Consider the following 24,916-nt stretch of genomic DNA (forward strand, 5'->3'; position numbering starts at 1 on the left):
CGCATATGTAGCGAAAAAACCTCGGCCAATAGAGAAAGATGCTCATTAGCCAACTGCCACTCGGATGCCATGATTTCCGGTCTCTGTCTTTTTTTTTTCCCTCTCTCTCTCTCTCTCTCTCTGATTTTAGTTTATTTATTTTTGCTTTTTTTTTGGGCTTCTTTCCTGTTTGCACGCACATCTCTCTCTCTCTCTCTCTCTCTCTCTCTTGGCTGCGCCGCGCGCCCCACGCCGCCCCGCGCCGTTGCACACCCGCCCGCGGCGCCCGCCCGCTTGCTGACGCCCTGAACCGGGATAGGCCCCCGATGTTGCATGCGTGATGAGGATGTGCGTTGGCAGGGAGGGAGGGGTGGGAACGAAACCGTTGACAGCGGCAAGGCAAGGCCTGTGTGTTGTCCGTACGTAGGATGGGAAGGGAGTGACTGACCGGGGGGGCCGGGGTGCCTTGGTGGATGTGTGCGTGTGTGCGTGTGTGCGTGTGTGGGATCGGGTGTATGTGCTTGCGGCGCAGCCACCTAAAGCGGGACTGTTGTGTACCCTCTTCCGTTCTCTGCTTCTTTTCCCTGATTCATTCGGCTTATCGTGGAGGGGATCATGCTTTGGAGAAGGGAGACGCTGAAAATAAGGAGTAGCCAACTGTTGGCTGTGGGTGATCTTTTTTTTTCTTTCCTTCCTTCTGAACCAGCGATGTGTACGTGTGTGCCTACCACTCTTTCGTTCTATTATCGTCTCCCGGCCAAGGCTTTTCTTTTCTTGCGAGGACAGCGACCGTAGATGTATGTACATACATGTTCTTGTGCACACCAACGTGGCCCCTCTCCCCTTGAATGGCACCGTCCCAAAGTAGGCACATGTCCAATATTTTCTCAGCGGTCGCCGGCGGTTGGGTCCGGGCCTGGCCTCTGGACATTACTCGCGGGCAGCATTTTGCAAAGGGGGAGGGATGTTTTCGTGTCTATGAGCATGTTCTTCGACGCCGGAGGCCGCGCCGGCATTGTGGCTGAGAAGGTCGCGCACAATCGGTTGCCCGTTCCTCCCCCTGTCCACGGGTCAGAAGCGACAGGCCATTAAAACGAATAAATCAAACACTCGAGCCGGGATCCCGTCCAACGTCAAAGGGCATCAGAAAAAACAGCCCGCGCCGAGCTGCATGGCAAGCGAAGCTACGAGGGGAAATAGAAAGACGTACATGTCGAAAAGAACGACCAACCTGTTGTTCCACAGAGCAAGCCGTCCTGCACTGCCGTACGGGAGGGGACATGGTCCCCATCCAGGCTGCCGTCGTCGTCTGTGCGGACGAGTTCCAGCCCGACGGGTAGCGCGAGCTAATGCAGCATCCGCCCCCAGTCCCTTTTTTTTTGCTCCTCTTACCTTTGTTCCTTCTTTGCGCTCTCAGCTCGGCCTCCCCCCGGTGGGCGGCCTTTTCCCTCCCTGCCACCAGCCAGGCCTCTCTACTGCAGCATGTGCAAATCCCCTCCCCCTCGCCCCCCCTCTGCCATGTCGCCTTGCCTTTGCAACAAAAAACCAGGAACGCAAAGGAAGCGGCAGCTACTGCCGGTGGCGGAGGAGAGGCCGAGACGGGCGCGCCTGCAAGCATCAGCTGCCTACACCGCACTTCCTTTCCCTCTCTTTCCCTCTCTTTCTCTTCCACGATAGCTGGTGGGGACCTTGCTTGCTTTGCTTGCTTTGCTTTGCGTGCTTGATGCTCGACCGGGGGGAATCCCCCCTCTCCACTATGATATCGTGCTCACTCTCATCTGCCCTCCTTCATCGTCAGTAGTCCCTTACCTCTTCGGCCCGGCCCGTTGGCCTTCCCCAAGCAACCGACCTACATGTAGATAATCGACGTGATGACTCTGACTGTCCACTTCACCCCACCCCACCCCTCCCCTTCCCCCCCTGGTTGCAGCAGTCGTGAGAGAAAAGCACCATAACATCGTGACTGCCACCTGTTGCTCATGCATGCCTGCCTGCGATTATGCGTTGTCAGCCACCTGCCACCTCCGGCGGCGCACGCTGCGTTTGAGAGAAAGCAAGCAAGCACCGTCCAGCTCACTCACTCACCTTCTTCCCGGCCTCCCGTCTTGCAGCAGCCCGCACATGCAACGTGTGTGTGTACGTACAATTTGCCTGCCTCTCGAGTTCGGTATCTACGAGCCGTGCCCGTCCCTGCCAGCCAGCCTGCCTGCCCTCCACCACCCCCCGGCTCGTCGTCTCGTCTCGCCTCGCCTTGCCTTACCTCGCCTTGCCTCGCTTGCGTGCGTGCGTTCGTGCGTGCGTTCGTGCGTACGTGCGTGTCTGTCCCGTGTTTTATCTTTTCATTCCTTCTCCCCAAAACGGCGTTGCAGTCGTCGTCGGCGTCGGCGTCGGCATCGGCATCGTCCTGTCATGATGAGCGGTGTCGTCGTCGGGTAAATAGGTCCTACTGACTAGTACCACAAGCAACCAGTGCGGGGGGAGGGAGCCGGCATGGAGCCAAAGCGTCCTCTCTTTTGTACCCACTACCCACTCCCCCTAAACAAGAAGATGGGAGATGGTTGGTCCGTGTCGCCCTTTAAGAGAATGACATGCAGAGTGGTTGCTGACGTGCGTCTATACGAAGGGCGATCGGAGACACGTAGGCGGGCTCGTGTGCTCTTTGTCCGTTCGCTCGTTCGCTCGATTCGGTCGTTCGATTCGGTCGGTCGGCCGGCCGGTCGGTCAGTCGGTCTAATCGGCCGGTCGGCATGTACCTATGTAGGTAGGTAGGGGGAGGGGTGGCCGCGCTTTCGATCCGTCCGCGGGCAGTATGGCGACGAGGGAGGGTGCGGCAAGAAAGGACGGTATGTAGCAATGATAATAGTGCGTGCGCTGGCAGCCAGCTCCCCAAGCAGGCGAGGGGAGCTGGGCCCTATCAGCGCGCCAGCTCTCTTCATGCCTAGCTATAGCAGCCCGTGTCGTGGTTTCCTTGGTGTTATTGCTCGCTCTCCACATGCGTGCCATGTTCTCTTGAGGATCGGAGAGCTGATGAGAGAGAGTGACATGGACCCGAAACCTGGTGCCCGGGACACCGCCTTTGCCTGCCTTTTCCCCTCCCATCGTCACTTCGGCGTCAGCCTGTTTGCGGAAAAGAGAGTGCGATCAACTTCCGACGAGCGCAGGTACCCTCCGAGTGCGCGAATTATTGGATAGCGGTGTCAAGTCCGACGGGAGGCAAGACTCCACTGTGTGTAATGATGGACCGGCCGCTCAAAGAGCGTGCAGTAGCGTGTACCGCGAAGCGGTCTGCGTCGAATTGCGCCAGCTGCTGCTGTCTCGGGGCAGCAAGAGCAGCGGCGGCGGCGGCGGCAGCAGCAGCAGCAGCAGCAGCAGCAGCAACTTCTCAAAAATGACCCGTGGAGAGAGGAATGCTCACACGGATTGGCGTGGGGTGGTCGCAACATGGTGGCCAGGAGGTGGGATACCAAATACACGTATAGTTGTTGTTCTTTTCTCTCCATTTGATACGTAAACCTGATCCGAACACATGGACGCATTTCCATTCCATCCTGCCAACCAAAAAATCACAAGGCATCCAAACACGTATGTAGCAGCAATCGAGCTGGCCAACCAGCCTCTTGCAGCCCAGCCACGCTCGTCTAATCGATAGGACGCAGGGCCGTCGGAACCAAATAAAGACCAGAGCTGAAAAGGAATATCGACGTATAATGAGGCCATTTTTTGCCACCCGTCCCCTGTGCCACACTTGGACCCTTTTTAATTTTTTCCACTCCTTCGTGTCTCTGTCGGCCGTTTCGTGGAATTGCATCAGACTGTGCCGTTTCACCTGGAATGTCGTCCCGCAGTCTGCTGCTGCCTCGCTTGCTTTTGCGCCGTCCTGCCCTCCCTCCCCCCCACACACGGGTCCCGCCGCGCGGTTTTGCAGGCCGGACGACCGTTGCCCAAAGGTGGCGGTGCCCGGATGCGTCCAAGTGACGGCCGGCGAGGGCCGAGAAGGCGTATCCGGTACCGTGTGTGTGCCGGGGCGTGCGTAAGCCCTCGCCCGGACCGGGGTCATGGTAGCAGCGATGCGTCGAATAGAGGCCGTCAGTACAGCGATCGAGGTGATGAGCCGGACATGCCGGGGCTGGGTTATGTCCGTCCGAAAATTCTCCACGTGGATCCTGACGAGCCCTTGCATCTGGGTCGCCCGTGACCCGCATTTGTGTTGGGGGCTCGAAAAAAAGTCGAATGGGCGTTTTGAAGCGGCGGTGACGGCGGGGCAGATGCGGGCAGCCCCAGGACAGGGCGCCCGGGCGCGCGGTTGCGGCGCAGAAGTAAGCAAGAGGCAGCAGAGGCTGCGCAAAACGTTTCTTTTCCAAGGAGACGGCGAGAGGAGAGACCCTGAGAGGAAAGTGGTGACGAAAATACTTAACACCGAAGTAAATGCCAAGACAGCGCTACCCGCCCAGAATATAGATCACAAAAAAGGACAATGATGCTGGTGAAAAAGACGAGGCGCATGAACGATGCGATCAGAATGGAAATGACGAAAAAGCAAAACAGGCCGAGAAGGAACCAGGCGCCACGCGACTATGCAGGCTGAAGACGACGACGAGGCGCGATCGTGAAGGCCGCGACGGGGCCCCTGGGGAACGGAGATCGGGTATATGTTGCTGAACATGATGGCGTGCATCAAAAAGAAACAGACAGACGGCCAACGGCTGCACGCGCCCCGAACTGCGGCAGGGTTGCCCCAGCAGGGCGTCCGGACGGGAGCGAAGGCGAGGCGAGGCGAGGCGGGGGAACGCCACGGCAGCAGTCTCTTTACTGATCGTCTTCGCGTGCCCCTGCCTCAGAAAAAGATAAGCATGGCCGGAGACAGCCTCAAGGTCGCTCTCTTCCGATTGCAGAATTAGACTATGTCCCGAACGAGGCGTCCACCGACGCGGGGTCCGACTTCTCGCCATTCAAGCACTTCAGCGTGTTCTCGAGAATCGCGACGTCCACGCGCAGCGTTGGCGAGATGGGCACCAGCCGCCGCAGGAACCTGATTGTGCGCTCGACAAGCGCGATGACGCGCGCGTGCGGGATGAGGTCGCGCATCCACGACTTGCGCACCGCCGCCAACACGAGGCAGTTGCCGAATTGCCTGCCCGTCCGCTACGTCAGCATTCCACCTGCACCACTCGCCGGGCCTGTACTTACGCGTGAGCTGTGCCGAAGATGTTGGTGACAATCAGCCGCTGGTTGGTGTTCTCGATGCCGTCGAAGGCGATGGTGCTCTGGATGGCCGACTCGACGCAGCGCTTGCTCGCCATCATCACCTTGTGCCAGCTGGCCTTGGACAGCGAGTCCGACACCAGGTTGACCGACGGGTCCGGCGAGTCGTTTTCGTCCACCGGCGTGAAGCCGTACTGCTTCATCAGGAACGTTGGCGCCGGGTTGGTGTGAATCGCCCAGTGGAGGATCGGCCGCGTGATGATGTACCTGGCACCGTAGTATTTGGCGCGCATGCGGGCCTTGTTGATATCATCAGACGGTTCGTCCGAATCGTCCCATCCCAGCCATGCCGGAAGCGTCTCCCGCCAGCCCTGAAGCTGTTCTTCCAACATGTCATCGCGCAAAGCAGCCCAGAAATTCTTTTTTCGCCCTTCTGTGGCCCGTCAGCTGTGATCTCTTTGTCGGCAACATGTGCATCCTACGTTTACTGTACAGAGCCAGATGGGTTCTGTTGAGGATCTTGCGGAGTTGAATCTGGGCTGAGTAGTACAGCCAGTTCATCTCCTCGGGCGGATCCAATGGCAGCTCGGGGTATATCTGGCTCGGGAGACCTATGCGTTCTTCGTCCTTGGAGATGCCGCTCGGCCTAAGGTGGCTCATTTCCGCAAGGATGTCACTAAAGAATTAGCATCTTACCCCGAGCCATCCAAATAAATCCTTGAACCAACCTTTCAAGCTGTAAGCATGTCCAGTACAGAAACTTGATCAGGTTCGTCTTGCGCCTGTCGACGCCACTGGACACGCCTGGGGCCACCTTTCTCAGATCCATGCTATCCGAAACGTCGGGCTCCGGGGCGTTGGGGAAAAGCGACTCCTTGTCCCTGCTCTGGTGTCAGCATCGTGGGTTGGTTTGCCTGAAGCGGGAATGCTTCTTACTTGTCGATGAGGACACCGCACACTCTGCACGCATAGCAGATCCAGCCCCAGCTCTCCAAAACGCGAGCCAACTGGCCCATGTAAAGACATGCCAAGACACCTGCTTGACCGTGGGAGAGATCGTTTCCTCCATGGACCGCACCGAGTATTTCAACGGCATATGCATAGTAGGCAAGACCTGGCGTGATGTCCATGTTCCGTGCCGCGGTGTCCCTTCTATCCGATGTGGGCATGTGCTCTGTCGACGGTCTCCTACTCATGAGGCGTGCTCCGTCGATGCCTGGTGATGGGATGCTAGCAAGAGTTGAATGCGATGAAGCTGGCGAGGGCTTGATGGTGGCGGGTGGCGAATCCATGGAGGGCATCTGTAGAGAGCTTCCAACAACCGTGTTCGGGCCACCAAGAGGACCAGGCAAGTGGGTCTTGTGTTCGCAAATTCTCCCAAGGCCGAGCACCAGAAGGACTATCGCGTTCCCAATGGTACGCTCTATGTAGTTGCCTCTGGTAGGCGGAGTGCCGGGCTCCGGTCCGGGGATTGGGCCATTATTTGACCTCTTCCGCTTCAGAGGCACGGCGGGATACGTGTCCGGGACGGCAAAGGGCGATCTCGCATTGTGGTTGCTAGCATCCGGGCTGTACCGCTGTATAAACTTCTCAACCATGGACGCCAGCCGCTCCTTGTCCAAGAAGGGCTGCAAAGGATGCATATGGCTCAAGTAGCTATGGTGTAAGCGCTTCACAGTCCGAACATCCAGTTTAAGGGTGCCATCCGGATTCAGACCGCCCCAGTTATGTTGCGGATCTGATCGATGGATATCGGCTGCGGTGGGCTGTGCAGTAAAGCCGATGCCCCAGCTGTTGGATCCAGGTGAAGGCGCGGGAGTGCTGACAACGTCATCTTCGGCGCCCTCTGCCGCAGGGCTGCCTCCGTGTGCACCATCATAGAGGTCTTCCCCTTCGCCTCTTCCGTAAAGCTTAAGCAACCCTCGATTTTCTTCTTGCTCCCTCGGGTAGTTCGTTCCGCCGGGGATTACGTCTTTGAAAAACGGTTGCATTGCAGACCAATCCATCAGCATGGTGTGGGCGGCGGTCGTGTGGTCGGCGGGTAATGTGATCTCGGCCTCGAAAAAGTCCGGGACCTGCGCCGGGTGTCCTTTCGGGCCGATTGACTGGCCAGCGTCGGGAGGCAGAGAGTACTTGGGTCCGGACAGCGCTTTAGCCGCAGTGGACGGCGGCTCGGACGACGTTTTCTCCCTAACTGGATCATAGGCACTTCCCTCAGCTTCTTCTGCTACAACAGGTGTTGGCGCAGGGAATTGGTCCGATGGAGTCGTAAGCGTACCCTCTCCATTCTGATGGCCCCGGAGCTGCCGCTCTATTCTCTCAAGGCGGCCCGGAATGGACGCAAAATTATCCATGAGCGCGCTGACCTTGGTCGCGATGTCATGCAGCGTTCGGTCTTGTCTGCTATCTCGATGAGCATGCCTCCAAAAGGGCGGTGAAGGCCGAGAAGAAGAAGGGAAAAAAAATGGCTTACTTGGGTGGTGGCACCTCTTTGTACTCGCATTTCAAGCCAGACTCGCGGCAGAACTGGCACGGGCGTGCTTCGTCGCACTTCTGCTTGCGGTTTCGGCAGTTGTTGCAGGCCTACGCGTGCAGTGTGAGTGTGGCAGAGGGCGACACGGGCGAGAGCGAGAGCACATACCTGCACAGCGCGCACTTGGCGCTTGCGGCCGGCGCCCACATAGTCCGCAGCTTGGCCATATACACCTGGTTGCGCGTAAGGTGAGGGATGGTAGCCCTGGGTCGGGCCCATGGGAGGCGGCGGGCCACCACCGTAGGGATTGTGATGGCCGGCCGAGGGAGGGTAGGGCGCACCGCCGTTCATGTGGGGGTCATGATTGGGATATGCGCCAGGATGGTGGCCGCCATGGTCCATTGGAGGAGGTTGCTGGTGAGGGCCGTCAGGTGGAGGGCCAGAGACGGCGAGCTGGCGCGGCCGGGTGTCGATGGGCGAAGGCTGGCTGGGATTGCTCGGCGGACGCGACAGCGACTCCACGGAGTAGGACCTCGACGGGATGTTTACGGGCGGCGCATTGCCTGGGCGTTGGTTCGGGTGCTGGCCGAAGTTTGCGGGCTCAGGCAGGGCGCGCGGAGCGCGTGGGCCGAGAGGCGTACCCGGGACGGAAGGCGGATGGCCCTGGATTGGCGGTGGCGGCAGCGTGTGAGGAGGGTAGGCGGGGGGGAGAGCAGGTTCGTGATACCGGGAGGGCGGTGGATGAGGCACAGAAGAGGGAGGAGGGTAGTGAGTAGTAGTATCCAAACGGGGACGTTTGACGTCTGGACCATCGGGTTCCATGCTTATGTTGGCGCAACCGTCGTGGCCATGCGCGCTGAGGCCCGATGTTCAGATAGACACGACAAGAGACAATCTATGGTGCGGACGACGGAGGAAGACTGCCGAAAGCTTCCAGCAAGTCAGTCTAGAGAAGGGAAATGAGAGGCCCAATGCGCGTCATAGCTAGCAAGTCGCGGGCAAGGATCTGGCGCTGGCTCGATCAGCGCCAAGCGAGGGGAGCAGCTGCGACGAGGGCGAGAAAATCATGCACTCTTACTCGCAAGGCGAGGCTGTGCTGGGGCGGGCGGGCGGACGCGTAGGGTGTGACTGAGGGCAACGGCGGAGGGGGGAGGGCCGAGGAAGGGCCAGACGTTGTGCCGGATGCCAGGCGGGAGAGGCAGCTCTTACCATGGAGCCGGAAAAGCCTGCTTCAAGGGGGCGATCAGACGGTTGGCGATCATGGAACTGAGGCAGAGGCTTTCTCGAAGACAGAGCGCGGAGCTAGAGGCGCGCGCCGGCAGTGGTGGGTGGCGGCGGCGCTTGTGCTCGGGCTGGGCGGCGTGGGCGGGCGCGTTCTGGGAGCGAGAGCCTGAAGCGCCGGACGACGCGCGCCCTCGCGGTGCGGAGATCAGGAACAGGCAAACGCGAGCCGTGAGGAGGGCGAGAGAGTTGGGCGGGCAGCGCACGACTCAAGCTCGCGATGGCCCTCTGCGCGCCTCGCTAGAGCTGCCGCGGTGGGCGAATCTCCGGCCGCACGGCGTTGCGCCAGCCCAGACCCGTGGGCTGGGGAGCTGGCCGTGCCTTCGCCTTTCGATGCCCGCCGCGAGGCTGCGCTTGCACTTGCAGTCGCGCAGGCAGTCTCGCACACACCGACCGCCGTCGCTGCGCTGCGCGGCGCTGCGCTGCCCAGGACCCCAGGTGCGCTGCACCGCACCGCCTCGGATCTGGTCGGCAGCAAACAGCGGTGACGCGCGCACGACATCCGACTCTCGAAGTCTATTCCGGCGGTCAGCGCGCCCCTATCGCAGCGCGCGGGCCGATTTTGGGCGAGCAGCCCGTTCCTGGCTCGCCGTCTCTAGTTCGAGTCTCGTGGCGGCGCCCTCGTGCGCTCCGCGTTGGGCCGCCACGACGCTGTCAGGCGTAGGCGCGCCCTTTGCCCGTCTGCTGCTAGCCTGCTCCACCCCGTCGCCGGTCAATTCCCGTTGCATGCAGCGCTCCTGGAGCTCGCCAGTCATGCGCCGCCCGCGCACGCCCGCCCGCGCAGGGAAACCCGCCGTTTCAAAGGCCATCGCGCTCAACGCCCCCTCCAAGCCCGCTCCAGGGGTCTCTGACGATCCGCTCAGCCTGCCCTCGTCATCACCACCCGTCGCATCTGGCTCCAGACAATCTAACGCCAGGCGATCCGCCACCACACGCTGATGTGCGAGCCGGGACTCGGGAAGAAGCGATCCAGCTCTCCAGCGCCAGCGCCGGCGCGGACCCAGCAGCGCGCGCCGCCGCCGCCAACGCCACGCCACGTGCGGCTGCCGCTAGGCCCGGTGCCCGTCTGCCATGGCTGCCACGCCTGCACAGCTGGTCTAGCGTGTAGCTGATGGGTTGACTTAAGCTTAGGAGCTACGCTCTCTGTGGTTCGCCTTGGCGGCCACCCACGCAGCACCGCATCACGCGGATCTGATGAGAAATGAGCAGTGCTGCTCCGCCGCCCTTCAGTTGTCCCCCAGTTGTCCCCCAGTTGTCCCCTCGCCCGCTGCCATCCTTCGCCCTCGGCAGCGCGCGCGCGCTCAAGCCGCTGATTCGCCGCCGCCCGCGGCCTGAGGTCGTACAGCGCGCTGCATGGACAACGGCCGCCGTGCTGCAGATCGCGCGCGGTGAGCTTCTGCTGGCCTTCACAGGCTCGCCGCCGTCACACGACCCTCGATAGTCCCGGCTGAGCTGGCCGTGCATACGCTCGCTGCGACCGCCTTTGTGGCGACGCGGGCGACGAGTCGGCCATGTTTGCGCTGCGCTGCGGTGTAACTGGTGAGGCTCTTCGGCGAACGCCCTTACCCGGTTCAGAAGTGGGGAAGGGCGAACGCCGGCCAGATAGACGAGACGCTCCTCCTTGCTTCAGATTGAATCAGCTGCCGGCAAATTGTGCGAGAAAACAGCGACTCAGCGCCGCTCAATGTCAGACAGCTGCCTGTCCACGCGAGCTTTGCGCGCCAGTCGCGCGCGTAACGAGCCCCAGCGTCCGACGCCCAGATCCGAGCTGCAGCTGAGGACGAGCCCGCGTGCGCCCTCGAGATCTGTCGTGAGTCGCGGCCCGCAGGGTGCCCTGCTCTCTCCGTCACGTGCCCGGCGCTGCATCTAGCATTATCTCCGAGCAATTTACTTTTGTTGCCGTGCGAAGACGATGATCCCATAGGGCCTTGAAAACCCAATTACGTGTGGCAATCGGCTCACTGACCGTCTTCTTCAGCTGTGCTTGGGAGGCAGTCATTGATTTGCTGTCAGCGATGCCGGCCGGTAATTGTACGAGGAAAAACTTGCTGCTGGCCGTTGCTGTGCGCCCCGAGCGAAGACGGGTGGACGGCAGCTCGCCCTGTAGCACGTTGCGGCCCGTGGACTGCTACAAGGCAACTTCCAACGGCCTTCTGGCTGCTTCGGTCTTTTTTTGGTTTTTTATTTTTTGGTTTTTTTAGTTCCTTTTTTTTTTCAAGGCTGGGGGCGTGCAGCCAGATTCCCGGCTATAGCGCACGCAGCCACGCAGCCTCACCCTCTGCCGGGACCCTTGTCGGCGCTGGCCAGCAGCAGACGGTGTTTCTGGAAGCGTACGTCCTCAGTCGCTGCCTTAGGCTACGCCGTGCAACCACCTCCGCGTGCTGCTGCCAGCCATGATGCGTGCCGCGAATCGCTTGTGCCGTCCGGTCGGAATGTCAATAATGCAGGCGGCGCTCAAAACGATCCCCGGTCCACCATGGCAGCCAGCACCGTGCGTCCTGAATAAGAACACACCTTCCCTCGCCCATAAGCAGCCAGCAGCCAAAAGCAAATCAACCCCAGACCCTTTTTGTCACAGAGGGTGGTATGCCGCCGTAGCTTCCCGTCCACGCCGTCGCTTGCGGCGCGGCCGCCGCGCCCTGGGAGAGCTGATACGGAACCCCCAACCTCAGCACGCCTGCCACTCGCTTGCGGTTCCTATCCGTGCTTGCTGAGTGGTCGCGGCCGGCGAAACACGCGGCCGGTGGCCGGGCGGCGGCAACAACGAGCTGACGTTTGGTTGGCGTTCCATCGACGTTTCCCACGATCCTCGGAGAATAGTGTTTTGCGGCCCCAACGGACTAGTCGGGGTGCGGGCGGGCTTGCAGGGCAGCGACTTTTTGGCCATGGACATCTCGCTGAGACGAGAGGGAAGGAAGCAACCCAGTCAATGCTTTCCGGCAACCCGAGGTTGGGGGGGGGGGGGCGCAAGGTTGTGCAGGTGTGCAGGGTACGACCGTCTAGCGCGGTGCACGCCGGGCCAGCGGTGGGCGGCAGCTCTGTGGATGACGTTCGTCCCATGGCCGCGCATTAGCCCGATGACACAGGTAATAATCACCACGCTGCGAGTACTTACAAGAGGTCGACTGGTCGCTTGCGCGAACGGGGGCGTGCTGCGCGCTCATATGACCGCTGGTGTTTGGAGTGAGCCGCAGGCCACGTCTCGGTCGGCAGCGAGGCCCAATAGAGGCGCGCGAACGCGTAGAGCGCGGGGCAGGCACGCTACAATACGCGGAGGCACCAGTAGCGCAGCACACGAAGGCACCGCAGTCCATGACGTTTGATCGTCCAGCTGCGCGCTCTCGTCTACAACCACGAATACGTTGACGTCGCGATTACTCGCTCTCTCCCAGCTCTCGTGCCCTTCTTGATTTCCTCTAGCCTCTTCTCTGCCCGTCCTGCGCGCCGTGGGCTGGTCCCGCGTCGATCACCATCACGATCCTTTCTTCCCCTTTCTCTTGCCACCATGCCATCAGCCCTCCTCGTCACCGTCGTCGCCCTTGCAGCTGTCTACTTCTTGAATCTCTATAGATGCCTTGCTGCAAACGTCAAGGCCGCCAAGAAGTCAGGCATTCCGTACATTGTGCTGCCGTGGAACAAGTTCGGCGTCTTCTGGTTGATACTTGGTAACCGCTTGTACCCAATCATCGACAAGCTCCCGAAGGCCTGGACCAAGAGTTGGCTGCCGTATCTTCGGATCGAATGGTTATACGAGGCCAAGTACGAGCCATTCAAGCGCTTCGGCAGCGAGATCCTGCTCGTCTGCTCGCCTGGCGAGAAGCACCTCTACGTGGCCAATCCCGAAGCCATAGCCGACATTGCCACCCGTCGCCTGGACTTCCCCAAGCCGCTGGAGGTGTACAAGACGCTGCAGCTGTACGGCGAGAATGTTGTCGTCACCGAGGGACAGCTTTGGCGCAAGCATCGCAAGATCACCGCCCCGTCGTTCAGTGAGAAGAACAACCGCGTGGTCTGGGACGAGAGCTTGAGGCAGACCGAGGCAATCCTCACGCACTGGACCGCCGGCAATGTCTCGAGCGGCAGCTTGCATGAGTTGGACGCCGACATGATGAGTCTGAGCTTGAACCTCATCAGCAAGGCAGGGTTCGGCGTGCGTTGCCTATGGCCCCACGAGGAGGCTGTAGGGCAGGTGGACGGGCAAGACGAACGTTTGACAAGCAGCAAACCACCACCCGGTCACACTATGTCGTACAAAGAAGCCATGAGCAAGCTCATGAAGAACGTCATCTGGATCCCAATTATGCCGAAGTGGCTTCGCGGTAAGCCCATTGGACGATGCTCTGCAGGGTCCTTGCTCTCTCCATTGCAGGGCTGACTCTGTTATCAGATATCGTGCCCTTTGAGGGACCTCGGACAGCGTCTGTCGCGTATGACGAGTGGGGCCTGTACATGAAGGAGTTGTATGAGATGAAGAAGACCCACATTCGTGAGGGGCGAACGACGGAAGGGCTGGATCTGCTCGGTACGATTGTGCATGTGACGTCCAGCTCTGTTCCATCAGCTAACTTGTGGCGTCAGGCTCTGTCATGAAGGGAGCCGGGATCACCGAGAAGACCCTGAGTGGCGCCGAGCCCCAGAACCAGGTGCTCAGCGACTCAGAGATTTTGGGGAACGCATTCATCTTCATCCTTGCAGGCCATGAAACGACGGCGAACGCAATGCATTTCGCCCTTGTGCTGCTGGCATTGAACCCTCAAAGCCAGCGCCGGCTACAGAAGGCCATCTCCGAGATGGTTGGCGATCGTCCGATCTCACAGTGGGACTACGACCAGGACTTGCCGAAGCTTATGAACGGGATGCCAGCGGCCGTCATCAACGAGACGCTCCGCATGATTCCTGCCGTTGTTGGCATACCAAAGAGAACGATGAAGGGCAGCCCGCAGACGTTGACGGTGAACGGCCAGGACTACGTGGTCCCTGAAGACACTCTTATCTCCATTGACACTCCAGGAGCCCACAATAATCCCAGGTACTGGCCAGCTCGGCCCGATATATCGGCCCTACCGCCTGGGGATGAGCTCGAACAGTTCAAGCCGGAACGGTGGATCGTTGATGAGAGCAACCAACCGCTCGTTGGCGGAGGCGGGGCGGTGTCCGGCAAGGCAGAGCAGCTGTTCAAGCCGGCCCCCGGGGCGTTCGTCCCATTCAGCGAGGGACACCGCAGCTGCATGGGCCGCCGTTTCGCTCAGGTGGAGAGCATCAGCATCATCGCGGCGCTCATGCACACGCACAGCGTCGAACTTGCGGTGGACGCATTTGCCGACGACGAAGCGGTCGCAGCCATGCCGCGTGGTGGGCCGGAGCGCAGGGAGGTGTGGCAAAAGGCAGCTGACAAGGGCTCGGATGTGCTCAAGAACGGGCTGGGGACCATCATCACCCTCCAGATGCGGAAGGGGCACGTGCCGCTGCGCGTCGTCAAGCGAGGAGAAGAGCGCTTCTCGTGGGATTAGCCGCCGTGAAGCGACTCGTCTCGAGGATGCTAAAAATAAGGGTGTGCAGGTGATGATTGCAGCAGCCCATGGCAGGCGAGACGTCCAAACACGTCTCTGCTCTTGCTGTTTCGGCACGGGGTTGTTTGGGATATAGTGTCTCGGCAAGCATCCTGGCAGCAGGAGTGGGGAGGGGAATCAGATCTCTATGCAAGATCCGAATCTTGTTGCGAGCGCCAGAGCCGTCCCGTGCCGGAGCTGGAGTGCTTGGGGGGGCGATTGGTGGGTTTAAGGGACGTGGGAGGAGATGTCAGCACAGCGTCTGGCCGCAAGAGGTTAAGCATGTACAATACGTAGCAGCGTCTAGGAATGCGCGGTAGATCAACGGTTTTAAGCGAGGGATGAGACGTCGCTCCATGCCGACAGCAGCGCGGCATTCCACGGCAGGCAGCTGCTATCGACAAGCAGTGCCGGCAGCTTTAGCCCGCTTGAGCAAGCACAGAGCCAAACCCGCCGCTGCCAACAACAGCAACCATAAGCAGTGCGTGCGTGCGAGCGTTGCAGGACGTGCTGCAGTGCAGGGTGCCGGCCAGCACTTTCTCGAGCATGTAGCGGAGCAGTTCCGTGCATTCGCGGCCACTTTCCTCTGGGCGCGGGCCTTAGGCTAGAAAGCAGTCACGTGCGCGCCACGGAACAGTCATCGCGGCCGCTGCAGGGCGACGGCGACAACGGCCAGAAAATATCGGCACAGCTCACAGTCACCACCTCGACTGCCACGCATTCCTCCTGTCCCCGACTCCTCGCAGCACCTGTGCCGGGCCCCGCCGCCTCACCAATCGCTCCGAACCACCTGAAAACCGCAGCGTCGCGGGGTCGAACGAGCCCCACCACGCCCACCACCATGGCCGACACAATGAGTGCAGAGGCGAAGTTGGCGCTGATCAACGAGAACCTCCAGGAGGTGCTGAACCCGGAGATCATGGAGGCAGTGGTCAACAAGGGGGAGCGCCCGCTCAGGATCTACTGGGGCACCGCGACGACCGGCAGGCCGCACTGCGGCTACTTCGTGCCCATGCTCAAGATCGCGCAGTTCCTGCAGGCGGGCTGCCACGTCAAGATCCTGCTGGCCGACATCCACGCCTTCCTGGACAACCTCAAGGCGCCCATCGAGCTGGTCAACCACCGCGCCAAGTACTACAAGTTCGTCATCACCGAGTCGCTCAAGGCCGTCGGCGTGTCGGTCGACCGGCTCGAGTTCGTGCTCGGCAGCAGCTACCAGAAGGGCGAGGACTACATGATGGACCTGCTGCGCCTGAGCACCATGACCACCGAGCACGACGCCAAGAGGGCCGGTGCCGAGGTCGTCAAGCAGACGGACAACCCGCTGCTGTCCGGTCTGCTCTACCCGCTCATGCAGGCCCTGGACGAGCAGTACTTGGATGTGGATGTTCAGTTTGGTGGCGTGGATCAGCGGAAGATCTTCGCTCTGGCGAAAGAGGCGTTGCCGAAGCTGGGCTACAAGGAGAGGGCGCACATCATGAACAGGATGGTGCCCGGTCTGCAGGTGGGTAGTGGCTTGCCGTTGGGGGCCGTCTGACAGGGCGATGCCTGCGCCACAGCAGAAAGTTACTTACAAACGCGATGCAGGGAGACAAGATGTCGTCGTCGGACCCGGACTCGAAGATCGACCTGCTCGATGGCCCGGATGCGGTAAAGCGCAAGCTGAAGAAGGCGTTTGCTGAGCCCAAGACTGTTGAGGGCAACGGTCTGCTGTCCTTCGTTGAGTACGTCCTGCTGCCGGCGGGCGCTCTCGAGGGTGGCAAGCCCGCCTTCACCGTTCAGCGCCGCGAGGGCGAGCCGCTTGTCTACACCGATGCCGAGAAGATCAAGGCGGACTATGCCGCCGATGTCCTTACTCCGCAGCTGCTCAAGTCGGGTGTTTCTGAAGCCATCAGCACGTTGCTTGCCCCCATCCAGGCTGCCTTCAATGCTTCTCCGGAGTGGCAGGAGATCGAGAAGCTGGCCTACCCGCCGGTTGTTGAGGAAAAGAAGAAGAAGGAAAAGAAGGTGAAGAACAAGGGCAGCCGCTACCCCGGCGGTGCCAAGAACGTTGAGGCTCAAGCTGATGGCAGCGTTGAGGGCAAGGATGCCCAGGAGGTTAGCGTGGGTAAGAACGCGCAGGAGGCTCTGGAAAAGCTCGACCTCGCCAAGGAGGAGGTCAAGGCATGATTGTACAATGATACCCAGTATATTGGGGTTGTATGAAGCGAGGGCATCACGAGGCGTTATTCCTTCGCCAGATACGGTAAAAGTTATGGAAAAGCAGATCTCCCCCACATGCCGAGGGGAAATCTCCAAGATTCAAATTCTAGACGTCAAACAGAAACACCCCTGTCCACAGTAGCTCCCGTGCAGCCCGTCACTACAGCATTGGTGCGCACGGAAAAGAATAACAAGCATCTCGTTGCGACTTACCCGCAAAATCACGTTGGGCAGCGTCCAGCGGCACGTCAGGCAGCATCGCCATTTCGGAACGGCCAGAAATGTAAATCCCATATGAGGCTCAGATGATGGCAGATCCGGTCCAGACTCCGGCCCTGCCTCCGAATCCTAGAGCCAGGGCACGTCGTCAGCCTCCCCTCCTGTCAATGCCTGACAAATTATCGTGTTGACCTATTGCTGCGCACCATTCCCACGATGGCGCACTCCACAAAGCTGCCACCTTCCGCTTCGGACAAGATTCACAGGAAATCCTTCAACCAAGACGCGTAGGTATCCCGCAGGTTGAAAGAGAGGGGTAACGCGCAAGTAGAGCACCGGCGGAGGCGCGGGCAACCCAAAACACGGGAAGACATTTTTGGTACGTGGCTTGGTAGGATAGGCATACCGCGCGTGTGCAAGACCTTCCTCCTCAACCCCGATCCCCCCCGGCTGAGAATGTGAGAGAAGCGCGGCCGGTGTCACCGCGTAGCTCGCACATCTCAGCCTCATATCGGCGGGTTCCAAAAGGTGACATGAGAAAGCTCATCGTCGGATTCACCCGCAGTAGACAGGCCGTTATGGAGCGGACGAAGTTTCTGTTATCGACGTTAGCATGTCTTGCATGCTCTTTGGGTCCAATTCGGTCTCGGATGCATGTAGACGTGACAAGCGCGCGTGGAGCGCATCGGTCTCTTCGTTATTCCTATTTTCTGGTGTGGTTGGACGATGCACCCCATACATACACACACACAACATTTCTGCTTCTTGATGCTGCTTCTTCCCAGGGTCGAGTGAGGGAGTGGCAAGATCTCGCATGGATTACACACACACTCCCACGCGCATGTGTGTCTGTGGGTAAGGATTAAAGGACAGTAGTGGTGTCAAGGATCTGCTCGAGACGCGAGGAGCCACACAAAAAAGGCCGCTACGGACCCTTTCCCCGTTCCCCGTTCCCCGTCTTCCCCCCCAAAGATCAGACCCCCACGCACGCGCCGCACGACAGGCAGCGTCTCCATCCCCCCTCTCCCTCCCCCCATCTGTGCCATCCATGCCGCGGGATCTTCCTCGTTACTCCGAATTCATGCGGCAGCAGCGCGGCTAATTATGAAGAGGAAGAAGAGGAAGAAACAGAGCAAAAAAAAGAAATCAAAGACACGCAGCGCGCCAGCAAAAGGAATCAAACAGAGAGAATGACCAAGCCACAGCGGGGGAAAAAGGGCACCTAAGTGGGGAACGGAAGGGACGGACAGACGCGGCACGCGATGTACCTCTCTCCTCTCTGTGCTCGCATCGTTTTGTCTGGAACTGTTAGTCGAAGCTGCCGCCGCAGACGCCGCAGCCTGGCGCGCTTAGGATTTTTGTTGAATTGCTTTTTTCCCCTCGCTCGCACGTCACTAGCCACTCGGTGGCGCCAAGTTACGGCGGCAAAGAAAAAAATAAGATGCTGCTAAAAAGTAAAGGTCCCATTCGCATGTGGCCGGGAAGGATCCGAAAGGCCAGCGGGTGCCGGTCTTCATCTTCTTCGAGGCCCGGGGCTTGTTACTGCTAATCATGTAGGACTGCCAGCTAGTGAGCAAAGTACTTTTCGTAGCATCGCGCCGGCCGCGTCGCTAGAGGCCAAAAGCGGGTTAGCAGAATGTAGGTAAAACCATCAGCGGTTAGGACCGTCGGTTTCTATGGCTTCACTACTACTCTCCGGCCTTTTATCTCTTTTCTAGTTCGTGGATTTGATTTATTTATTTTTTCTTCATTCTTCCTTTCCTTTGGTTGGCGCTGCGGGGAGAGGCAGGTGGTAGGCTAACGTCTTTCTTCGTCACTGGCGTGCTTTTGCACTCTCTTTTGACTTCATGCAATGATGGGGTGATGATGATGATGACGATGATGGTGAATGCTCCTCCATCCGGACGAGTCCGGTATCGCTTAGGTCCGGCTGGCTGGGACGAGCATCTCACTGCCCTTTTTGACTGAGGAAGGTAAATCGTCTCGCCCTAGCCGGTGGTGTTGGCTCTAATTTTTGAGGACCAGAAGAAAAGACGGGAGCATGTGCTCTCTCCTCCCTCTTTTCCTTTTTTCTTACAAGGCTTGAAAAGTGGTGATATGTATAGCCACACCCAGCAAAGAGCCGCTTCTTTTTTTTTTCTAGCCAGTCATGCTTTCTTTTTCAAGTCCAGCATTTCTCAGCAATAACGATTTCGAGGGATCGTCTGACTTGCTTGCCAAGTGTGAGGATATGGTTGCCGAGCATGGGAAAGAAAAAAAATAAACAAGATCTCTCCGTCTTACCCGCCTCTTCCATGCGCGGCGGCTGATCAGGGGATGCTTGTTTCGATCGCTGAGCTAAGAAAGGCTATTCTCAGTGCCCGCCGAGTCATTGACGGTGGCGGCAAGGCGGCGGACCTGAGACATTGCTTATTCACAGCCCGGCCGGGGACGAGGAAGGCGACTTTCGGGTACGACGTGAGGCAGAAAATGAGGCGAAGCAAGGCGAGGTTTCGGCATGAAACCACCGACCAACCAAGCGCGGGCAGGACCTCACTCGATGGCAAAATTCATCTATTGGTCTCTTGGTTATGCATTCTAGGTGCAAGCATGCTCGAAGTCTCTGCGGCGGGCTCCGATGGCTCGCAACAGCCAAATGGAACAATCTGAAATTGTACAACGAAAATCGGACAACCATCGCATGAGTAACCGACTAAGCATTTATGTGTCTTCTTTTCTCTGGGTATTGGCTCCAGATGAGAACCCCGCAGTTAAAACATGTTGCGCTGAAAAGAGAGTCCATACACGATAACACGCGATCCGCTTCCTTCTTCAACGACTCCGTTCGCCTTTTTCTGCTCCAGCATCCCAAAAGAGACCCCAAGTCTACGCCAGCTTCAGCCCGTTTTGCTCGGGCTTGAACCACTCTTTCAGCAGATCCTGTAGAACCTCATCCGCACCCTTCTTCGCTTCCTCTGAGCTCGCCGCCCGACACTCGATGTAGAGCTTGATCTTAGGCTCCGTACCCGACCCACGCACCGTGAAGCGCACATCACCGTCCAACTCGCATGTAATCATTTGGCTGCCCTTGTCGACCGGCAGCGTTGGCACGCCATCCTCCGTCGCCGAGTCGAAGCCGACGGTAAGATCGCGCCAGCGCAGGATCTTGCGAGACCCCAGCGTCTCGGGGTATGGGTCCGCCAGGGCCCGGATGGCGGCAAAGACGGTGTTGGTCGTGTCGGGTGACGGTGAGACGAGGTAGGTGTTGGCGTCTTCAAAGTGGCCGTATTTCTTGTAGAGCGATTGGAGTTTCTGGTAAGGAGTAAGGCCCTCCTCGTTCGCCCAGCGGGCGCTGGCGACCAGGAAGGTAGCAGTTGCGCTGACAGAATCCTTGTCACGGACGACCGAAGGGATCTCGTAGCCCAAGGCCTCCTCGTAGGCAAAGCGAACGTCGTAGCCATCCTCTCCGAGGTCAAGCCCGACGTTGCCAAGCCACTTGAAGCCGGTGAGCGTCTCCTCGAATTTGAAGCCCTCGATATCAGCCATGGTGGAGAGCATGCGGGACGACACGGCGGAGGCGAGCATGGCCAACTTCTCGAGCGGCTTGTCCTTGGGGTAGGTCGAAAAGATATGCGAGGCGAGTAGCACACCGACCTGGTTGCCAGTGAACTGGTGCCACCTGCCGTCAACCTTCTCAGCAGCGGCTAAACGGTCAGCATCTGGGTCGCTCGCAATGATGAGCGTGCTGCCAACTTGGTCGGCCTTCTTCTGGGCCAGGTCCAAAGCGCCCTTCTCCTCGGGATTGGGGAACTTGACGGTTGGGAAGGTTGGGTCTGGCTTCGCCTGGGCCTCGACCACATGCATCTTGTCTCCAAAACCGAGATCCCTGACTGCCTGCGTCATGTATGGCAGGCCGACGCCGTGCATGGGGGTGTAAACGAACTTGAGACTGTCGAACTCGGGGAGGGGTTCATCCTCGGGGACAGCAGAATGCCTGACTGCCCTGAAGTATGCATCCCTGACAAGACCCAGAGCACCCTCGATCAGCAAGCTCCCCTCATCGACGACGGAGGTGTCCCAGGTAATGGGCTCCAGGTTCTGCTCGATGGCGGCTGCAATGCCGACATCGCGGGGAGGGATGATCTGGCAGCCGTTCCCCCAGTAGACCTTGTAGCCGTTGTCCTGGGCTGGGTTATGGCTCGCGGTGATCATGATGCCGGCGGCGGCGGAGAGCTCGCCGACGCCGAAGGGGACGAGCGGGGTGTGGACAGTTTCCTCATACCACCACACGCGGATGCCCTTGGCGACCATGGCGGCGGCGGTCAGCTTGGCAAACTTGTCCGAGTTGTGGCGGGCATCCCGGCCAATGACGACGCCGCGATGCTTGACGTCCGGGCTCTGCTCCAGGAGGTAGGCGGCCAGCCCCTGCGAGGCCTGGATGATGGTCAGGGCATTCAGGCGCGAGAAGCCGGCCTGCATCGAGGCGCGCAGGCCGGCGGTGCCAAAGGCGATGCGGTGCCTCAGGCGCTTCTCGAGCTCCGGCTTGTCTCCATGGACCAGGAGCTTGTAAATCTCATCACGTGTGGAGGGGTCCTTGTCCAGGCGGAGCCACTCCTCGGCGAGCTTTTCTATCGGCGGCTGGGCCATGGCGGGGGCGTGGTCGGAATGGGAGACGGGATCTGCTCGAACCGCAGCTTTTTGCGACAGCCCCAGGGACTCGGAGCGGGGTGGGATGGGAGGTGTTTTGTCAGTCCCGACCGCGGGGAAACGGTGGGTCCTTGGCCGGTCTTCGGTAGGGCACGCTTGGAGCTTTGGGTGGCCCTCAGGCGGTGGCAGTGGCACGGTGGATAGCGGCTGGCAGTCGCCCGTGGGCGCGAATAAATAGCTAGTTGCATGCCGCGTGCAATCACGCGCAGGCTCGAAACTTCCACAACGTGCGCGGTGGGCTGCCTGCCTCGATCGCGGACCCGGCCGGCGGTGCTGGGCAGGCGCAACGGAGGAAAAGCTTGGCTGGGCGGGCTGGGCGGCGGGCTGGGCTGCGCTGATGGGCGACGGAGCCGCAGGTGCAGGTGCAGGTGCTTGCAGTGGATCGTTCGCTCGCACTACCATGGCCTGACAGCTGTGCTGGGCTTTCGTTAATCCGGCCTCTTTGCCATCTCCAAGGACCCCGAGCTCCCCTCAACACTGGTCTCTCCTCCGCACCGCCATGCCCGCCGCCCAATCGCCCGCTGTGTGAAGTTTTCTTTCTTCCGTGAGCTCCTCCGCGTTCCCTGGCCTCCATGTCGACGCCCGCAAGCCGCAAGGACCGCGTCTACACGCGTCCGGAAATCGAGGCGCTGATCGCCGATGGCCGACATATCGTGATTGTCGACGGCAAAGTCCTCAAGTGCGATGCCTGGATGAAGTACCACCCCGGCGGTGACAAGGCAATCAAGCACATGGTCGGCAGAGACGCCACCGACGAGGTCCATGTGTAAGCGTCCAGGACACGCCCATTGCCCTTCGAGGAGCTTGCTGACCGCCGCCGCCGCCAGTCTGCACTCTCCAGAAGCAGCGCAGCGCATGAACGCCTTCCAAATCGGCCGCGTCGACGGCCGCTGGCTCAACTTCGTGCCGCCCATCCAAGGTGGGAAATTCCGGACCAAGGCCGAGCTGGACGCATTGAGAGCCCACGCTGCCGACGCAGAGCTCGAGCGCGACGACTCGAGCCAGGGAAGCTCTGATGGCTCGCCCATTTTCGAGCCCGCCGACCACGACTCGGTGAGACGCCGCCGGAACGACAGCACCTTCACCCGCGCATCCTCGCCCACCTCCGTCTCCTCCGTCGAGCTCGACGACGCCCGGGAGAAACCCAAGATGTCTTTCCTCGACATCAAGACGCAGCAGGAAATCTCGCTGGATCTGGACAAATACCCGCCGCTGAAGCCCGACGTGCAGGACGACATTGTCCGCAAGTATCGTGCGTTGGAAGAGCGAATCAAAGCCGAGGGCCTGTTCCAATGCAGGTACACGTCATATCTGATCGAGCTCTCCCGATACTCGCTCTTCTTTGGCCTGTTCTTGTATTTCCTGCGGGCGGGCTGGTATTGCACCAGTGCCCTTTTCCTGGGCTGCTTCTGGCACCAGCTCGTCTTCACTGCCCATGATGCTGGCCACATGGGCATCACCCATGACTACCACACAGACTCGGTCATCGGTATCGTCATTGCCGACTTCCTCGGCGGCCTGAGTCTGGGCTGGTGGAAGCGCAACCACAACGTCCACCACATTGTCACGAATCACACCGAGCACGACCCTGATATCCAACACCTGCCTTTCTTTGCCATCTCCCACCGTTTCTTTGAATCGCTCACGTCCACGTATTACGACAAAGTGCTGCAGTACGACGCTGCCGCAAGGTTCTTCATCAGGTTCCAAGACATGCTCTACTACCCCATCCTCTGCTTCGGCCGCTTCAACCTGTACAGGCTGAGCTGGGTATACCTCCTCAGCACCCAGGCGCCAAGCCGAGGACCCGCCTGGTGGCACCGCTACCTGGAGATCGCCGGCCAGATCTTCTTCTGGTACTGGTTCGGCTACGAGGTTGTGACCAAGTCCATCCCGACGGGCTGGGAGCGCTTCGCCTTCGTCATGGTCAGCCACATGGTGACGATGCCCGTGCACGTGCAAATCACGCTCTCGCACTTCGCCATGAGCACCGCCGACCTGGGCACCCACGAGAGCTTCCCCCAGAAGATGCTGCGCACCACCATGGACGTCGACTGCCCCGAGTGGCTCGACTTTTTCCACGGCGGCCTCCAGTTCCAGGCCATCCACCACCTCTACCCCCGCATCCCCCGCCACAACTTGCGCCGCACACAGCGCCTCGTCATGGACTTTTGCGACGACGTGAACATCCCCTACGGCCTGTACGGCTTCGCTGCCGGCAACAGGAAGGTCATCGGTCGTCTGGGCGACGTCGCTAGGCAGGCGACCATCTTGGCAGCGTGCCAGAGGAGCATGATCGAGAGTGGAGATTATGGGATGCACTGATTGACATGCATGTACGATGATTCTTATTTGAAATGCTAGAATAGCAGCGAGCGAGCGAGCGATAGAGCAGAAGACATGATGCCATAGATCAAAAGTCACGAAATTGCAACTTTTCTCCCCTTTCCCTTCCGATCAACGCCCCCGCCCCAGATGCGTGAACCAAGCCACTTGGAAGTTGCTCATTATTGGGTAATGAATATTGGCCCGCAGCTTGCTCCTGTTTCGGTCTTAGACCTAACTACTAGTTGTAGAGGTGAGTGAAAATTCAGCTCTCTCTTCTCCTGTTTATGTGTTTGTATGTACCAGCAATGCTGTCGTCTTGGTTTCGAGAATCTCTTGTTGAACGCTGTTTCGTTTTCTTTTTCTTTTAACCCCGCGACCCTCCGTTCCCTTTCCTTCAGAAGTTAGCAATGTTCCATCTCTCTTCCGCACCGGCCAATCCCACGACAATCTTCTCCACTACAAAAGCCGTCGTCGTCGTCGTCGGGAACCGCGCCATCCACAACCTCATATCAGAAAGGACGTCCGCACCAAACCCTATCATCGTAAAGTTCGGCCAACGAGGGAAGGCCTTGGGACACACACACACACACACCCCCGTCTTCTTACCTTCTTACCCAGACACCGACCGTTCCTCTGCGCTCTATGACGGCGACAAAAGAACGATAATGGTAGCACCGCACACCTCTTTCTACTTCAACAGCTTTCGGCTCTCCCATGCAGCGCTGCTTCGTCCGCTCCTTCCTCTCGCTGGCTAGCTAAAATGCTGCTGAGCAGCGCGGGTGCAGGTGCAGATTCCCTTTCAGTGGGCGGACAGATTTGTCAATTCACGCAGAGCTATCTGTACGGGAGGAGGAGAAGGAGGAGGAGAAGGAGGAGGAGGAGAAAGAGGGGGAGGAGGAAGAGGGGGGTGTCGAACTGTTTGCCCCGCCCTCACTACTTCCGCGCTCCATGGTTTGTTTCTCTTGTTGGGTCTCTCCATCTCTATCAAGTGCGCCCC

At 59.5% G+C, this 24,916-nt stretch overlaps 5 protein-coding genes across 5 annotated transcripts; 3 read left to right on the forward strand and 2 right to left on the reverse strand.

Moving 5' to 3' along the window:
* Positions 1-4,878: 4,878 nt before the first annotated feature.
* Positions 4,879-8,476, reverse strand: BKCO1_3700081 (c6 finger domain protein; the record flags this gene model as incomplete). The annotated part of the gene is made up of 7 exons (XM_020275179.1): positions 4,879-5,110; positions 5,167-5,614; positions 5,664-5,857; positions 5,910-6,062; positions 6,118-7,581; positions 7,655-7,764; positions 7,823-8,476. 7 exons carry the CDS (start codon positions 8,474-8,476, stop codon positions 4,879-4,881), a joined length of 3,255 nt encoding a protein of 1,084 aa, XP_020128774.1.
* A 3,964-nt stretch (positions 8,477-12,440) lies between these two features.
* BKCO1_3700082 (cytochrome p450) lies at positions 12,441-14,445 on the forward strand (the record flags this gene model as incomplete). The annotated part of the gene is made up of 3 exons (XM_020275180.1): positions 12,441-13,254; positions 13,323-13,457; positions 13,514-14,445. 3 exons carry the CDS (start codon positions 12,441-12,443, stop codon positions 14,443-14,445), a joined length of 1,881 nt encoding a protein of 626 aa, XP_020128777.1.
* An 880-nt stretch (positions 14,446-15,325) lies between these two features.
* Positions 15,326-16,653, forward strand: BKCO1_3700083 (tyrosyl-trna synthetase; the record flags this gene model as incomplete). Its single annotated transcript, XM_020275181.1, has 2 exons — positions 15,326-15,988; positions 16,072-16,653. 2 exons carry the CDS (start codon positions 15,326-15,328, stop codon positions 16,651-16,653), a joined length of 1,245 nt encoding a protein of 414 aa, XP_020128776.1.
* A 3,117-nt stretch (positions 16,654-19,770) lies between these two features.
* Positions 19,771-21,531, reverse strand: BKCO1_3700084 (phosphoglucomutase; the record flags this gene model as incomplete). The annotated part of the gene is made up of 1 exon (XM_020275182.1): positions 19,771-21,531. The coding sequence occupies one exon, from the start codon at positions 21,529-21,531 to the stop codon at positions 19,771-19,773; it is 1,761 nt and encodes a 586-aa protein (XP_020128779.1).
* A 632-nt stretch (positions 21,532-22,163) lies between these two features.
* Positions 22,164-23,916, forward strand: BKCO1_3700085 (fatty acid desaturase; the record flags this gene model as incomplete). The annotated part of the gene is made up of 2 exons (XM_020275183.1): positions 22,164-22,357; positions 22,419-23,916. The coding sequence occupies 2 exons, from the start codon at positions 22,164-22,166 to the stop codon at positions 23,914-23,916; spliced, it is 1,692 nt and encodes a 563-aa protein (XP_020128778.1).
* Between the last annotated feature and the right edge of the window lie 1,000 nt (positions 23,917-24,916).

Source organism: Diplodia corticola (genome assembly GCF_001883845.1).
Source record: "Diplodia corticola strain CBS 112549 chromosome Unknown scaffold37, whole genome shotgun sequence".
Taxonomy (NCBI): domain Eukaryota; kingdom Fungi; phylum Ascomycota; class Dothideomycetes; order Botryosphaeriales; family Botryosphaeriaceae; genus Diplodia; species Diplodia corticola.